General features: G+C 41.6%; 1 protein-coding gene and 1 long non-coding RNA gene across 2 annotated transcripts; one reads left to right on the top strand and one right to left on the bottom strand.

Moving 5' to 3' along the window:
• The first annotated feature begins 2,045 nt into the window (after nucleotides 1-2,045).
• LOC133524707 (uncharacterized) lies at nucleotides 2,046-4,723 on the top strand. Its single transcript, XR_009800417.1, has 2 exons — nucleotides 2,046-2,168; nucleotides 3,819-4,723. It is a non-coding gene; the product is annotated as an uncharacterized LOC133524707 (long non-coding RNA).
• A 2,298-nt stretch (nucleotides 4,724-7,021) lies between these two features.
• On the bottom strand, nucleotides 7,022-13,025 carry LOC133524699 (small ribosomal subunit protein uS3). Its single transcript, XM_061860825.1, has 4 exons — nucleotides 12,877-13,025; nucleotides 12,285-12,588; nucleotides 8,467-8,687; nucleotides 7,022-7,230 (listed from the first exon to the last, which is right to left on the bottom strand). Exons 1-4 carry the CDS (start codon nucleotides 12,907-12,909, stop codon nucleotides 7,057-7,059), a joined length of 732 nt encoding a protein of 243 aa, XP_061716809.1. The 5' UTR covers nucleotides 12,910-13,025; the 3' UTR covers nucleotides 7,022-7,056.
• Between the last annotated feature and the right edge of the window lie 4,137 nt (nucleotides 13,026-17,162).

Here is a 17,162-nt window from a genome sequence, read left to right as displayed (position 1 = left end):
CAGCGGGGTGCAGCTGGTGTGCCGTCTGGCGCCGCCTACGGAACAACAGCCACAGTAAGTGACTACTGCTTCGTGACGTGGCGCTACGCGTGCTGTGCGAGCGGCAGGCGGCGCGCCCGGGGCTGCCGGCGCCGCTGAAGAACGCTCTCCACAGCGGGGTGCAGCTGGTGTGCCGTCTGGCGCCGCCTACGGAACAACAGCCACAGTAAGTGACTACTGCTTCGTGACGTGGCGCTACGCGTGCTGTGCGAGCGGCAGGCGGCGCGCCCGGGGCTGCCGGCGCCGCTGAAGAACGCTCTCCACAGCGGGGTGCAGCTGGTGTGCCGTCTGGCGCCGCCTACGGAACAACAGCCACAGTAAGTGACTACTGCTTCGTGACGTGGCGCTACGCGTGCTGTGCGAGCGGCAGGCGGCGCGCCCGGGGCTGCCGGCGCCGCTGAAGAACGCTCTCCACAGCGGGGTGCAGCTGGTGTGCCGTCTGGCGCCGCCTACGGAACAACAGCCACAGTAAGTGACTACTGCTTCGTGACGTGGCGCTACGCGTGCTGTGCGAGCGGCAGGCGGCGCGCCCGGGGCTGCCGGCGCCGCTGAAGAACGCTCTCCACAGCGGGGTGCAGCTGGTGTGCCGTCTGGCGCCGCCTACGGAACAACAGCCACAGTAAGTGACTACTGCTTCGTGACGTGGCGCTACGCGTGCTGTGCGAGCGGCAGGCGGCGCGCCCGGGGCTGCCGGCGCCGCTGAAGAACGCTCTCCACAGCGGGGTGCAGCTGGTGTGCCGTCTGGCGCCGCCTACGGAACAACAGCCACAGTAAGTGACTACTGCTTCGTGACGTGGCGCTACGCGTGCTGTGCGAGCGGCAGGCGGCGCGCCCGGGGCTGCCGGCGCCGCTGAAGAACGCTCTCCACAGCGGGGTGCAGCTGGTGTGCCGTCTGGCGCCGCCTACGGAACAACAGCCACAGTAAGTGACTACTGCTTCGTGACGTGGCGCTACGCGTGCTGTGCGAGCGGCAGGCGGCGCGCCCGGGGCTGCCGGCGCCGCTGAAGAACGCTCTCCACAGCGGGGTGCAGCTGGTGTGCCGTCTGGCGCCGCCTACGGAACAACAGCCACAGTAAGTGACTACTGCTTCGTGACGTGGCGCTACGCGTGCTGTGCGAGCGGCAGGCGGCGCGCCCGGGGCTGCCGGCGCCGCTGAAGAACGCTCTCCACAGCGGGGTGCAGCTGGTGTGCCGTCTGGCGCCGCCTACGGAACAACAGCCACAGTAAGTGACTACTGCTTCGTGACGTGGCGCTACGCGTGCTGTGCGAGCGGCAGGCGGCGCGCCCGGGGCTGCCGGCGCCGCTGAAGAACGCTCTCCACAGCGGGGTGCAGCTGGTGTGCCGTCTGGCGCCGCCTACGGAACAACAGCCACAGTAAGTGACTACTGCTTCGTGACGTGGCGCTACGCGTGCTGTGCGAGCGGCAGGCGGCGCGCCCGGGGCTGCCGGCGCCGCTGAAGAACGCTCTCCACAGCGGGGTGCAGCTGGTGTGCCGTCTGGCGCCGCCTACGGAACAACAGCCACAGTAAGTGACTACTGCTTCGTGACGTGGCGCTACGCGTGCTGTGCGAGCGGCAGGCGGCGCGCCCGGGGCTGCCGGCGCCGCTGAAGAACGCTCTCCACAGCGGGGTGCAGCTGGTGTGCCGTCTGGCGCCGCCTACGGAACAACAGCCACAGTAAGTGACTACTGCTTCGTGACGTGGCGCTACGCGTGCTGTGCGAGCGGCAGGCGGCGCGCCCGGGGCTGCCGGCGCCGCTGAAGAACGCTCTCCACAGCGGGGTGCAGCTGGTGTGCCGTCTGGCGCCGCCTACGGAACAACAGCCACAGTAAGTGACTACTGCTTCGTGACGTGGCGCTACGCGTGCTGTGCGAGCGGCAGGCGGCGCGCCCGGGGCTGCCGGCGCCGCTGAAGAACGCTCTCCACAGCGGGGTGCAGCTGGTGTGCCGTCTGGCGCCGCCTACGGAACAACAGCCACAGTAAGTGACTACTGCTTCGTGACGTGGCGCTACGCGTGCTGTGCGAGCGGCAGGCGGCGCGCCCGGGGCTGCCGGCGCCGCTGAAGAACGCTCTCCACAGCGGGGTGCAGCTGGTGTGCCGTCTGGCGCCGCCTACGGAACAACAGCCACAGTAAGTGACTACTGCTTCGTGACGTGGCGCTACGCCTCGCGCCGGCACCCCTACACGCGCAACACATTATGGAACAAAAGGCACGATAAGTATTCTCCCTTTGCAAGTTATGAACCCCTGGTACCAACATGCCCTAATTGAAGGTGGAAATTAGTGTTTTTAAAAGGTAAAAACATCAAAATGGGAAGAAACAAGTTATTACTATCCCTACTTATATACTAGGTCGGTAATGGTATCCAAAACATGTCAGTTGCCTGGCAATCTTATAATTTAAATTTAGCAACCGCATTAGGTGAACCAACAGGGCAAATTATACACGCGCTGAAAAAAGAGTAGTAGCCACAGTATCAGGGATGGCCGGCCCTGTGGCCGGTGGTCTAATGTACTGTGGCAGAGCGACCAGCTTGTTTATTGGAGGGTTCATTCCTATGGGCTCTTGTACGGTGCAAGCTGAACATTTATACTCGATATACAATAGTATATTATCATGGACCTAGGACATAGTTTCGCTAAAATACAACTAGGAATCCATCATCAACCAATTTCCTAGTATTTACGCGTGACGCACACACACACACACACATTGACAGTTATCTCTATGGCCTCATCCACCAATCTGCCGTCAGTCAAATTGAGACGTCAGTGCATTAATTGTTCGAAGAAAAAAAAAAAGTACGAATGCGTGGTCGAATGTTGCAAAAAATATACCGATCGGAATAAAAAAAGAGACAGGATAAATTTTCATAAATAAGGTAATCTTTCGTAAATAAATATACATGAATTTGTACCTGAAGTGGAGGGCGCTCTTACTTTTTGTCATACTAAATTGAACCTTATCACCGAGCTAGAAAGGTATTCGTACCAAACTAAAGACAATGTACTCAATCCGCCTAGGTATACATTCGTGACACATTGAAACCGTCCGCTACTGCATTGTCACAGCTGGTCGTCAGTGGCGCGGCCTGTCAAATTGTTCCTGTATGTATATAATATTATACTTAGTGGCTCTGTGAGCTGTCATCCTCGCAAGCTTAACGCATTCACCGCGCAACACCAGCCAGCAGCCAGTAGTTGTGGGTGTTTTCGCTACATACGCATTTTCCCATGTTATCGGCTACGCTCGTACCGTGTAGCACGCGCTGGCACTGGATGTATTAACATAAAAGTGAGAAAATGTATGACTTCGCCATTTTGAAAAAATCTAAATACTAAATCGACATAATAAATTTATTTAATCATTGAACCTGCTCACACAATTTCACGAGCATCGTTGAGAATTGCGACCTATAGAGGAGAAAGGGTTATTGATTTAAGAGTTATGGAGATGTCGAGGAAAAAGTGTGTCCCCGATACACAAGATGGCGTTAAACAGCGGCATATGTTTTTGATACATTTTTCAAACCTCAACTTTGACAACCAAAGTTACCTCATAATGTACGAGACCGTAAAACGACATCATCAGCTGTCATTTTCGAAGCACGATTAGTTTATACACATTATACCTCGCGTGACAATAATCTTTGTAAAATGACACATAAGGAGAGCGCAATTTGCCAAATCTCAAGTGAATAACAGTCCTTCCCAATATCTTACTTCATTGTTTTAACCTTTTAACCTACACGATAGTCACCCACTATTTTGTCTTTACAGATAACGCTGATGGCGCTAGTAGGACATAAGGACATCTGCGACCCACGTCGCACGCTCACACTTTACCTCCCGTGTCCAGAACTCAACTACAACCTTACTTCAGACAAACAACCGTCTCTTTCTAGCAAACAGCTAGGATATACGCAAGACTGGGACGGCTCTATATGGGCGTATTAATAACATAATGTCACTAGAAAAAGGCAGTGAAATTCTATAAATTCTATGTATTTTTGTAGTGGCATATCGGGGATTGCTAAATATCGCAATAATGTTTTAAAATGACTGTTCTATTATCATGTTATATTATCTGTGTTGTCACGTGACATGTGTCAGTGTCAAATGACGTTTGTGTGAACACGTATTGTGAGCTTCACTTTGACATATTTATTTAAAACTCTTGGTTTATATTGAATCAAACTGTTGTATTGATAGTATTTTAATGGGACAAACTAAGGTATTCTTTTAAGTTTAATCTTACTTAAGTATGAGTCAACGATTTTGGTCCGAGTTGTTTTAAGCTGTTATTTTAGCACTTTGTTCTTGTTGATCTATTTAGATTGTAAACAAAAGCAGTACAATATCTGATAGGTCAAACCAGACTGCAGGAAAGCCCTAGGTAGCCTAGAAAAATAAAACAATGCAATTTTCAAATTGGGACCGTCAAAAATTTTAACTTTTACTACATTTTTAAATTGGGTAATTTCCCATTTTCATCGAACAAATTCCCTTATGCATTTTTTTTATTATTTCCCTTTTGAAACTGATCATTCCATTTGTATAAACTTCGTTTTCTTTCGTTAGATAGTTGTTTTTTTTAATTTCAACAACTTTTGTATTAACAATATGGTATGCACTTGGTTTGGGGTGAATGTAGTCAGGATTTTTAAATAAATGTTAATATAAGACTTGTGTAATTATTTTTCCCTATATGTCTTCATATTTAAAATATTGTAATATCCTCCTAAGGCCTGGCTATGCCGCATAACAAATGAAATATCCAAAAATTGCTAATGAAATTTGAACATAAGGTAGGTGAAGCTTATAAGGCCCGGCGGGTAACAAGGCCCAGCATTCAAAAATAGCTGTTGCTCTAGTAAGAAGTAGCAGATATAACGAGCTGGCCACTACACTTGTCTTCGCACGCGCCGCCATTTTGTCAGTAGCATCCATACTGTGAGAAAGTGAGGTTGCGGCTGCGCTTGACGTTTACTTTTACGAAAGTTTGTTTTTATCGAGTTTCTTATTTTAATGTACAGTCAGCGTCAAATAATTTGTAGCAACCAAAGTAGCCAAATAGTTCGTTACACCATATATTTAGTATGGTGTACCGAACTATTTGGCTACTTTGACTGCTACAAAGTATTTGACGCTGACTGTATATGGGTTTAATCTTTTTCCAGGCATAGTACGATTTACCGACCACATACGCGCCATTAGAATTTCAACTTTAGCATTCCAATTTAACGTTCAAATTAGATTACACTTTCAGGAAACGTTACTTGTCATGAATCATCAAAGCTGGATTAATTGGAATATATTTGGATTTTTTCAGAAAACCTTGTAGATGGGTGCGGCATGGAAAAGGGTGAGCAAGGCAAAAGTTTTAATTAACCTGATGAGCAAAATCCAATTATCTACCTTTTGTAGTTTCGGCTATCTCATAATCACGATTGTACTCGTGTAGCGAAACTTTATGAGGGTCTGGGGATGGTTGGGCCCCTCCAATTGATCTGGCTTCTTACAAAACGTTTTGTAATAGTTCCTTGAGTATCATATGTGTAATCAAGAGTGAGACTATAAGTAGTTTAAAGTTACATATTTTTTTGACAGCTTTAAAGCGTCTGGTAATAGTTACCGCCGGCGTAAATGGTCTGGCAATGTTGATTATAAATTTTTAGCAATATTTTCTAATACATGAATAAAAATCAGCCATGAGAATTTGAAATACTTAAGTATTATTTTAACCCACCTTTAGCTGGGGTGGTTAGAGTAGCGCTACCTCGTTTCACGCAAAATAGGCACAATGGTTGTCGATTTGCGGAAAATGCCCAGAAGCACTAACTACCCACCTTTAGTACCTTGTACCGGACAAATGGCCGTCGGGCCAATATAGCAAGTATATTGGCCCGACACATACATACACTACATTATCCCATACATTTTATTCATGAGAAAATAAGTAAGGTCTGGCAGGTCTAGGATCTTGGACTACTTATCGTACAGGAATTTGTCAGTGTCAGATGCCAATCTGACAATTGTCAGCGTGGTAAATAGAACGTATGGTAAGATATATGCAGTGGAACCTCGATAACTTAAAAACCTCTACAAGTGAATAAAATATTGTGTTCCCTTCTGCACGGAACTGAAAACCTCGTTTATTTAAAGGACAAAACCTAATATAATTTATAAATTGGACCTCAGTAACTTAAAGTTGTGTTTTGACGACCTGTATAAAAAGTATTATCGTAAATTCATTTAAACGCTCAAAATTCAACCGAAAGTTTCTGTTGAGAAATTTGTTTTTATTGCGTTCACGTATTGAAGATATTTTAACTGTACACTTATTGTTTGTTTAGATAATTGAACCACTACCTGAGGTTTAAGTACCGTAACTTGTTTGGATCATTATTTTCATTCTCCGCGAAGTGCACATTCTAAGTGAAATGAATTCGATACGAAAATTAAAAACACTAACTATTATGCTGAGAAATTAAAAGTGAACAATTTAAAGACGAAAAAATGTTGAATTCCCTAAATTAGAACAGTCTTTGTTTTACATGGTTTAAGAAGTGTCAATCTTCAAAAAGTTACCTTTTTATTTAACCTAGCTCGCCTAAATGTATCCGATTGCAGTTTCCAACGCGAGGTATACCTGTTTAAATGAACCTCCACAAGTAAAAATTTGAGCCAATCTAAACTCGTCAACTTAAAACCTTAGTAAGTTAAAAACTCATAGCTCAAAGTATTTAACGTTTCCCTTGGAGTTTAAGTTATCGAGGTTCCACTGTAATATTATTAAAGTAAAAAAGTATTATTTGTGTGTGTAAGTGGCTGCTAAATACTAAAGGCATAAAAATACGAGTGTGGATTTATGAAACGAGATATAAAGTATACAAAGTTAAGTGGGATACAAAGTATTTTGGAATAGTGAAGGTACTATCGCAATATTAGGAAATATGTAGTTTAGGAGTGAAAACAAGAGATCAGTTTTTAGTTTTTTTTATTGTATAGCTTAAAGCTAAGCCGTGGCGGGCACGGGCGCGGGCAGCGGCGCGGGCGCGAGGCTGCGCACGTCGCTGGAGGGCTCCAGCGGCGCCGGCTCGTCCTTCGGCTCCGTCACCAGGATGTGGTCGGGCTGCGGCTTCTTGGGGCCGTTCTTGCCCTGTTGGTCCCAAGGCAACATGATTTTGACCTGCGGATGAAAGTTTACGTTAGGAATGCCTGAAATATTTGAGGGTTCACTTGAATAATTTAACACTTTACAGGCAAGCACAACTGATAAAACAAAAATTAAACACTTGGTAAAGAAATGTGAGAGAAAGGGAGTCTTGATTAGTTATCATTGGCCTTCTGACCTATTGAGGTCATTAGCGATTAAAATGTTACATAAGTATTATTATAAATGTTCAGCTTGCACCGTACAAGAGCCCATACAGACGGACCCTCCAATAAACAAGCTGGTCGCTCTGCCACAGTAAATTAGACCACCGGCCACAGGGCTGGCCATCCCTGATACTGTGGCTACTAAACATTCTACACTATTTCGACTAATATTGGATTCAAGAAGCGATAAAAACAAAATAAAACGCATGACGGGAATATCACTCGTGTAAGTGAGAAATATGATAAAATTAACACATTCACTGCCGGGAACCCACTTGGTGGGCGCTTATGAACTTTGTTCAGATGCCGGACAAAAAACGGCGCACTACCCCAGAAACGGGTGGTCTATAGCTGCGTACAAAACAACCCGCCCAGCGGGTTGTGTCGGCATCTGAACAAAGTTCACGAGCGCCCACCAGGTGGGTTCCCGGTTTCTGGGGTAGTGCGCCGGTTTTTGTCTGGCAGTGAATGTGTTAATACCAGTTTACCAGTTAAAGTCAGTCAGATGATTCTGACTTAGGTATTGCCTAAATTGTGCAAAATGATGTGCATCACGTGCTCATTACAGTTTTAGACAAAACAACCTCCTAAGGCCCTTCACCTTAAGTACTTTTTTAGTTCGGTAAAATTGAAATCATATTCAATTGGAACAGTCGCATCGTGAAATTTTAAAACAAAGTAAAATCAACTCTTATTTCCTACACAATAGGTTCAAATTTCAGTGGCAAATTTTGGCTGGGCTTTAGGAGGATAATACTGGCTTTTTGTTGAGTGATATAGGCATCAATAGACCATCGAGTGAAGTAAGCTAGTTTAGCTTGACCCAAGGAATACTACCTACTACACTAACCTTACTAACGAGCACTAAGTACACTACTACTACTATATTCTGTTTTTTTATTCCGTAGACTAAAATGACATTTCATGTGGTACTAAGAAATGTCATGTCTTACATATGAAACGTGTCAGGTCACATGAATAAAGGAAATTGGATTAACAGCAAAACCTCTCTGCCTGCCTTTGACAAGTATCAACAAGCCCTCACCTTGATACCCAGCACACCCTGTCGCAGCAGCACGTGTCTGGTGGCGGTGTTGACGTAGTCGTTGCACGGGTCTCCGGAGTGGATCATGAGGCCATCCACGAACTTCATGCTCTTGGCTCGCTGGCCTCGCAGCTTGCCCGACACTACGACCTCGCAGCCGCGGGCGCCGGACTCCATGATGAAGCGGAGCACACCGTAGCACGCGCGACGGACAGCCAGACCTGGAGGAAGATATAGGATTTTACTGGTGTTTCTGTTTATCTTGTCAGAAGTGTGGAAGAATGTTGCCAACCTCACATCTCACATCAAAAACAAAGTTTTTCATTCTCTCTTCCAAGAAAGAGCATTCAGAGTAAAAGGTCGGGTAGTGTGGTGAAGACTTTCTTTCGATTTAAGCTGATCTAAGTATTTTTATGGTACTGGGTTTAGTGACATGTTATGTTCCAGGTTATGAAGATTAACAGCCTGATCAAATCTCTACTCACTATGAATACATATTCTGTTAACTTGGTAACTATTTCTTCTTTGCTGTCATGTGTGTGATATATTAAATATGAATTATTTAGTATTAAGTTAAACTGGTTTGATTGAAAATATGCTTAGTAAAAATATCTTAGCATAGTCATCCACTCCTGAACATATGCCTGTATACAACGTGTCCCAAAACTCAACGATAAGCCGGCACCAGAGGATGGAGCTGCTTATGATTAGTCGAGAAAAAATAAGGAAAAAAATATATCTCAATTATTTTAGAAATTACAGAAAAAAAATGAAATTCATTGAAAATCGACATCCCTAATGGTATTTTTAACGACCATGTCTACAAATATTCAAATATTACTGTTTTTTATTTTGTTTTTGGAAACTTCAGTAGCCCTGCTATCTAACACAGTTCTTAAAAATACCAAAATACATGTAGTTTTTACACAAAAAATAATCAAAATTCATTTTGTCCCTACAATTTTGAAAGATTGTTTCTTACAGTCCACTTTCAATCATCATGGTGTAAAAAAATAGTATCGACACCACTATGGCAATTATTTTCAAAAGTTGACGCAACTAACCAAGATTCCAAAATGGTATAATACTTTGGGAAACCTAGTCACAACAAAAAACAACGAATTTTTAAACAAGAACCGACATTTTTAAATGTTGATATTAATCACTTTTGAAAAGGGTTGTTGTTGCAAGTTTTAAAATTTCAATGGAAAATGTGGGTAGTTAATACAATTTTCAAGTCAGTACACTCTGATCCTTTGTTCGCTGTGCACCGTTCCGTATTAATTGTTCCGTATTATTTGATTGACTTATGGACGGGCATCTTAAATGGAAATGTAATTGGACCCTTTGAGTTACAAGGAAACCTTAATGGTGATGGCTATTTGACCTTTTTACAAAACGACTTGCCTGAATTATTAGAAGACGTGCCTTTACGTGATTTACAAAACATGTGGTTTCAAAATGATGGTTGCCCAGCTCACTATGCCCGTGCAGTGCGAGAATACTTAAACCAAGAGTATCCAGGGCGTTGGATCGGGCGACTTGGTCCTATCTTGTGGCCACCCCGTTCGCCCGACCTGAACCCCCTGGACTTCTTCTACTGGGGCTGTCTTAAAGACAAAATCTACTCAAAAAACCCATAGCAACATTGGACGAGCTTCGCCAAAAAATCACACAAGCTGCGGATCATATCAATGGTAGAAGATATGCACGACGGATAAAACGATCATTTCTAAGGCGATGTCATGTCTGTATTAATGCCGGTGGCAGGCAATTTGAACATTTACTGTAGTATTAATAATGTAGTAAATGAATTTTAAAAAAAGGAAAAAAAATTGTACCATTTCTTTGCATTTATTCAACATTTTTCAACAACAAAAATCCTTTTTTGGGTACAGTAAAAGTGATTACCGCCAACATTAAATAATGTCGATTCTTGTTTAAAAATTCGTTGTTTTTTTTTGTGACTAGGTTTCCTAAAGTATTATACCATTTTGGAATCTTGGTTAGTTGCGTCAACTTTTGAAAATAATTGCCATAGTGGTGTCGATACTATTTTTTTACACCATGATGATTGAAAGTGGACTGTAAGAAAAAATCTTTCAAAATTGTAGGGACAAAATGAATTTTGATTATTTTTTGTGTAAAAACTACATGTATTATGGTATTTTTAAGAACTGTGTTAGATAGCAGGGCTACTTAAGTTTCCAAAAACAAAAAAAAAAACAGTAATATTTGAATATTTGTGACATGGTCGTTAAAAATACCATTAGGGATGTCGATTTTCGATGAATTTCATTTTTTTTCTGTAATTTCTAAAATAATTGAGATATATTTTTTTCCTTATTTTTTCTCGACTAATCATAAGCAGCTCCATCCTCTGGTGCCGGCTTATCGTTGAGTTTTGGGACACGTTGTATATAGAAAACAACATGCATACAGCATATAATAACGATTTTGATAGCACTCACAGAGTAACTATTATTTTAAACACAAACTTATATGAAATTTTGTTTCATATATTAATACTGCTGAAAAAATACCATATAAAAATGACATAATCGACTCTATTAAACCACATTGTTTCTATACCTATGTGAATTAAAGCTCTCCCTGTAACACCATTACTACCGTATTGTCCTGTATCCATTCCCACTAATTATGATAACCCTACATATTCGCTTATTTGCACGTCTGTCACGCGTCAATTCACTACATCTTATAAAACTACTCCAAAACTAAAAACTACTGAACAGATTTTCATACGACTTTCATCTATCATAGAGTGATTCTTGAGGAAGGCTTAGGTATATAACTTGTTAAGGTTTTATGTAAATTAGTTGAAATATAATGGGAAAAACTCACACTGGCTAGGAGCTTTAATCCAAAACGCTGCCTAATCTGTTTGAGCTATAACAACACAATGTATGGTGGGGTTGTTTCTCATTCATAGGTCTACAAAAAAAATCCACAATGTTAAATGACTATCTTTTAAGGATAACTTACTATACCTATTCTTAACTTCTAGGAAAAGATCATGTAATATGTTGAGTTTGCAAAGCTAGCTAGCAAAAATACATTATTAACAATTATCATTAGTATTAATTATATTAAGCATTTCATACAGATAACAATGGTCCCTTACACCATACAATTTAAATGAATATTTCAGGAGAAATCATAAATCAAAGTTTCATTTCGAGCCATATAACCTGTACGAAATGTTAAATATGCCTATCCAGCTATGCAGTTAGTTCCAACTTTTACCACCTTATGCGCTGGGATCGCTTTACTTACCCCCACCATGCACTTCGGAAGGTCCCAATAGATCACACTTGCACTTAAATTTAATATTTGAGTGTATGTGTGTGTTTTATTTATTCTACACAATAATGAACAACACAGCGAAATGTATACAAACTTGCTTAACTTCTTCCATTACTATCCCAATTATCCACAAATCTGGCACTCTTGTAGCACCATAGTGACAGATAATAAGTGAGATTATACTGTAGTTAAAATAATTGCAAAAATGATGATGACAACCAGGATTCATTTAAATTATAAATAGTAAATACTTGTGACCTTCGTACACTGTGCCTGCTTTAATAAAAAGCAAACACAAATTCAAAGGTTTTAATATAACCCCAATGAAATACAATACCACTATGTAGTAGCAGTGTCAGGTTTATTGGGGTGCAGAAAATGTTAAGAATCCAGCTAACTGCTAACTAACCTCTGTACACTACTATCAAACATTTCAAGCATATCTAAATTTATTAAAAGCCTGGTACACTTGTTTTGGTTAGGTTACTAACCTCCGATAAGTTTGTATCTGAGAGACTCGGCCTGAGCGATGGCGCAGAGACCGCGGGTGGCTACCTTCTCGGCGTACAGCTCCACCGACTGCTCGGGGATGTTGAATCGCTTCTGCACCACCGAGGTCAACTCGCGGATGCGTCGGCCTTTTTCGCCCAGCACGCTCTGCGTGCGGGTGGCCATGATTATGATCTCCGACCGGGTCGGCGTGACGCGCACCTCCACGCCAGAGTAGCCATCTTCGGCCAACTCGCGGGTCAGGAACTCGTTCAGTTCAGCCTTGAACACACCATCTCCGACGAACTGTAAATTACCAAGAGGTTATGTTAGTTGCACAAGTATTATTTAGCAAAGAAACACCTTACACTTATTTGGGATTTAGACGCAATTAGCCGAAAAATAATCCATGTTATAGGTTGGAAATTGCATGTAATATATTGAAGTGAACACTGAATTTGGCAACAGAGATCCATAAACATCACAACTTTCACTGAGTTAACTTTGTTTTACTGCATAATTTACGGTATAGACGGAACTGCTAATCGTTTTGCTGAATGTATTTCAATGATTAAGGCACATTTTTCAACATACTTTTCGCTTTTTGGAAATATTGTTCACCGCCATGATTGCAACGGGGGCTAAGAAAACTTGAAAGGCCGGAAAGAGACAAGGCAAACGTCAATGTCAGTTTGAGAGTAACGTTCTGAAACCATCTATTTGTCTTATCTTAGCTTGATATTTAAAAATGTATTCAAATACAATTATATGACTGTCATGATTACGAGAAACAAACACAATTTTAAACCCTTAAATTAACAATATGTATTTACTTATATACTTAACTCTTAATTTTAATATTTATACTTTTACAGAGTCTTCTATACTGCCCTCCGAATGTATCCTTCGAGCTATTTGAGTACAGTATATAAACGTAGGATCATCGTAGTATTCATGTGAGACAGGAATAAAATAGAAATAAACATACGGTTGATAAATTAATGAGTTATCCTGAAATTATATCACTGAATTACCTTATCTTTGTAAAATTATTGTCTTGTTTTACATGAATTAATTCAATATAAAAATTTTAGTTTTAATTCTGATTCTTCGTTAGCAGGGGCTAGAATTTGGCTATTTTGGCGGGAATCTCCTCCTCTTCTTCTTCCTCCTGCCCTTATCCCACGTTATGTGGGGTCGGCACAACATGTTCTTCTCTTCCATTCTCCTCTATCTTTCGTCACCTCAGCACTCACTCCTTTCTTTCTCATATCCTCTTTCACACAATTCATCCATCGTTTTTTGGGTCTACCATCCGCTCTCCGTCCATCAACATTCATTCCTAACATTCTTTTTCCTATATGGCATTCATACCTCCTCATTAAATGCCCATACCACGCTAACCTACCACTCCTTATCTTCTCCGCTACCGGTGCTACTTTCAAACTTCCCCTTATATACTCATTCTTAATTCGATCCTTTCTCGTCACTCCACACATCCATCTCAACATTCTCATTTCCGCTGCGTGCACTCTTCTTTCATCCGTCACTTTCGTCGCCCAGCATTCTGATCCATACATTACAACAGGTCTCACGATCGTCCTGTAGATTTTCCCCTTAAGTTTAAGGGGCATTCGTGGATCGCAAGTTGTTCCAGAGACCTGTCGCCATTTCATCCATCCCGCATTTATTCTATTTTTCACGTCACGGTCGATGTTGCCGTCACTTTGGATCAATGACCCAAGGTACCGGAAATCGGAGCAGACTGGTAGGGATACACCGTCTAAGGCAATATGGGAAAAACTGGATAGACCACCGAAATCGCAGAACATATGCTCCGTTTTGGTTCTGCTTATTTTCAGTCCCACACTTTCCAGCTTTTCTTGCCATTTTCCCAGTCTGCTCTGGACCTCAAGTGCATTTTCTCCGACAAGAACAATGTCGTCAGCAAACAGCATACACCAGGGTGCTTCCTCCTGTATGTTCGATGTCAGAGCATCCATAACCAGGAGGAACAAATACGGACTTAAAGCTGACCCCTGGTGTAAACCTACCGCCACATACATGCGGAAGCGCGATTAGATTTTAAATTAAAAATAATAAGCGAAGTGCAGGTTGGCGGGAAAGTCGAAAGTAGTGAAAGTTGAGAAAAGAAGAGCAGAAAACTATTTAGAATCTAAGAATAGTTTCCGTTAGAAATTGTTTACCTGAGATAAATGTGATAAATGTCTTTCTTTAAACGAGTTCTTCGATATTTTAAAACTTTGGATTACGTGCTTCAATCATAATATAATCGGGAAGGCAGGCAGTCTAACAACTTTCAGTAAAAAGTGATTTATAAGTAATATCCACAGAAATACATTTGTAGGTACATTATTGTAGAACACTAACACATAGTGCTAGGTTCTCATACGCCTCGGCAACGAAGAAACGCTTTGCCATCATCACATCACATGACGATTTAGTAAACTTTATCTTGACAATAGCATTACAACAAAGTAGGCAATTATGAAATTTGACACACAGTCTGTATACTGTACATACAATTTATAGCGTTAGAATATGAAATAAGGCTTAATTTATAGTTTAATATACTGTAATATGTAAGTGCTTTGGTCTAGTACTGTAAACTTGCATATATTGTTTAATAGGGAGCGTGCATGAACTGTAGGAGGCAGCACAGGAGCCGTCAGATTTTTGGCGCGAGGCGTAAATGTGATGTTTATTGTTCCGATGTAGGCCACAAGATGGCAGAACCTACTATGCATAAGAAAACACGTGACGTGTAAATGTACATGTTTATGGTTCCAATTCAGGCCACAAGATGGCAGACCCTCCAACGCGCACGATTCCTATAAATAAATGTCACCAGTAAATAACGAGAATAGAATAGAAGAAACGAAAGTGGGGGTTACTATAAATAAAAATCAGGTATGTTTAATGCATTTATTTATTACTTAAGATCCTCTCATTACATACAAACGCACCATATACTTAGCATAATAATAATAATTTCCTATGAACAATGTGGTAATCGAAAAGACGTTATTTCGCAACTAATTGAGAAGATCCTGAGCTGGGGTCCATACTTGTATCATTTTGCTGTATCGTTTATCTCCACGTATCAAGATCGTTAGTAGATATAGATGCAAAAAGATCGTGATCATGCTACGTGCCGTATTATGATCGCTCGTATCAGGCTCGTGTCATCACTAACGATCATAGCACGCGTCGGTGTTACGCAAATGTATACCCGTGTGGGCGCAGCTCTACGTGGACCGGAACGGTGAGTGGCAAAACTACCCGCACTTTGTGAACACTTAGAAATGTTGCTACTAGAAGCCAGTGAGCGTCTAGTGGGTCCACAAAATTGTATCATTTTACGGTATCGTAACACTGTCGTGTAGCGCCGACGCGTATCATGATCGTCAGTGTTGCGAGCGATCAGAATGTTCGGATACGATACAGCAACATGAAATATGTGTGGACCCAGCTTTACATTCGTTAAAATAACATGTACTTAGATTAGCGCGTGCCTTCTTGAGTAAGTCGTGTTTTTATGTCCTTCCTGAAATTATTTCTAAAATTTCTGTTATAAATTCTCAAGTTGACATGCGCCTTTTTGACCAATGTCTTTGCTCTATACTCTATGCTCGACCCACAACTGTGAAAACATTTAAAATCTACATTAATTTAATACACATAAATCATTTAAAAAATATATAACAACGTGTATAACTAACAATGAAATTCCTACACAGAAATTATTGACGTTACCTAAACATTGCGTTAACTATTTCTAATAGGTATTGTGCAAAAGAATTTAGAAATTGGGAACATTAAAAAATTAATTATAGCGTAAACATTTTATGGGAAACTAGACATTTTGCCTATGAGCCTGGCCAGCCTCGTCCTATGTATAGCGACTTAGCGAGTATACAACCTACGAATTATATGTATTATAACTATAAATAGGTAGTAATATATGGTCAACAACAATTCAATGTAATAAAGCAAATAAAGTTTTCGAACATCTAATGCGAAATCAATCAATCGGTGCGAAAGGCGGAGGCAGGAGCCGTACTAAGGAAACATTGGGGCTGACTTCGCTAAGATTTATTTATTACTTGTGTTGCTCTACTGCCCGTCACTACGCTTGCGTGTTCGAGACATTAAAAAAACATCCAACCATAACCGTAGATACATTAAATATATTAATTTAGCTTAATATAAAATGGACAGTGATTATTATGTACAAAGTGTACCTTACGCCTATTGAAATAAAAACGTTATCCTAATCAACATTCACGAACTATACTAGGTATCTTATTATAATGGACAGAATTGCGTGTAGCGTCTGGTTAGTGAGGTGCGTGCAAGAGATCAAGTTTCGAATGAATTCTCCTTTTATGTATTTTGAATTTGGAACGAAAACATTGAAGAATTTGCTTCTCATTTCCACGTAATGTGTTCGCGCGTTTTGACCATATTGATTTTCCAATAGAAGTTGTTGTTTTGTCTATGGTATAGAAATACATTTAACCAATGGCGTCCGACCTTGCGCGAACTACCTAAATTTGTTTTGTGGTAATAAAGAAAAAAAATTCTGTCGTATAAAGTGAAGTTATGGGAAAGGTAGAGCTAAGAAGATAATTATGATAGGTACTATTGGGGCATTACAGAAATGAAAGCATTAAGTAGCTTTGTTTTTCTACAAAATACTATTCGTGATAACTAATCGTTCAGCAAGAAAAGTCAGAGTTTCAACCTTATTATTATTGACAAAGGTGTTATTTTTTCCGACTTTAGTTGCTAAACTGTCTACAGTACAAGTATTAGCGATTAGCTTAGCAAGTCTAGGGAGCGAGGAGCTACAGCTA

This window comes from Cydia pomonella, chromosome 14 (assembly GCF_033807575.1).
Source record: "Cydia pomonella isolate Wapato2018A chromosome 14, ilCydPomo1, whole genome shotgun sequence".
Classification (NCBI taxonomy): domain Eukaryota; kingdom Metazoa; phylum Arthropoda; class Insecta; order Lepidoptera; family Tortricidae; genus Cydia; species Cydia pomonella.
The sequence above is the reverse complement of the archived record's forward strand: the minus strand, read 5'-3'. Positions and strand labels throughout refer to the sequence as shown.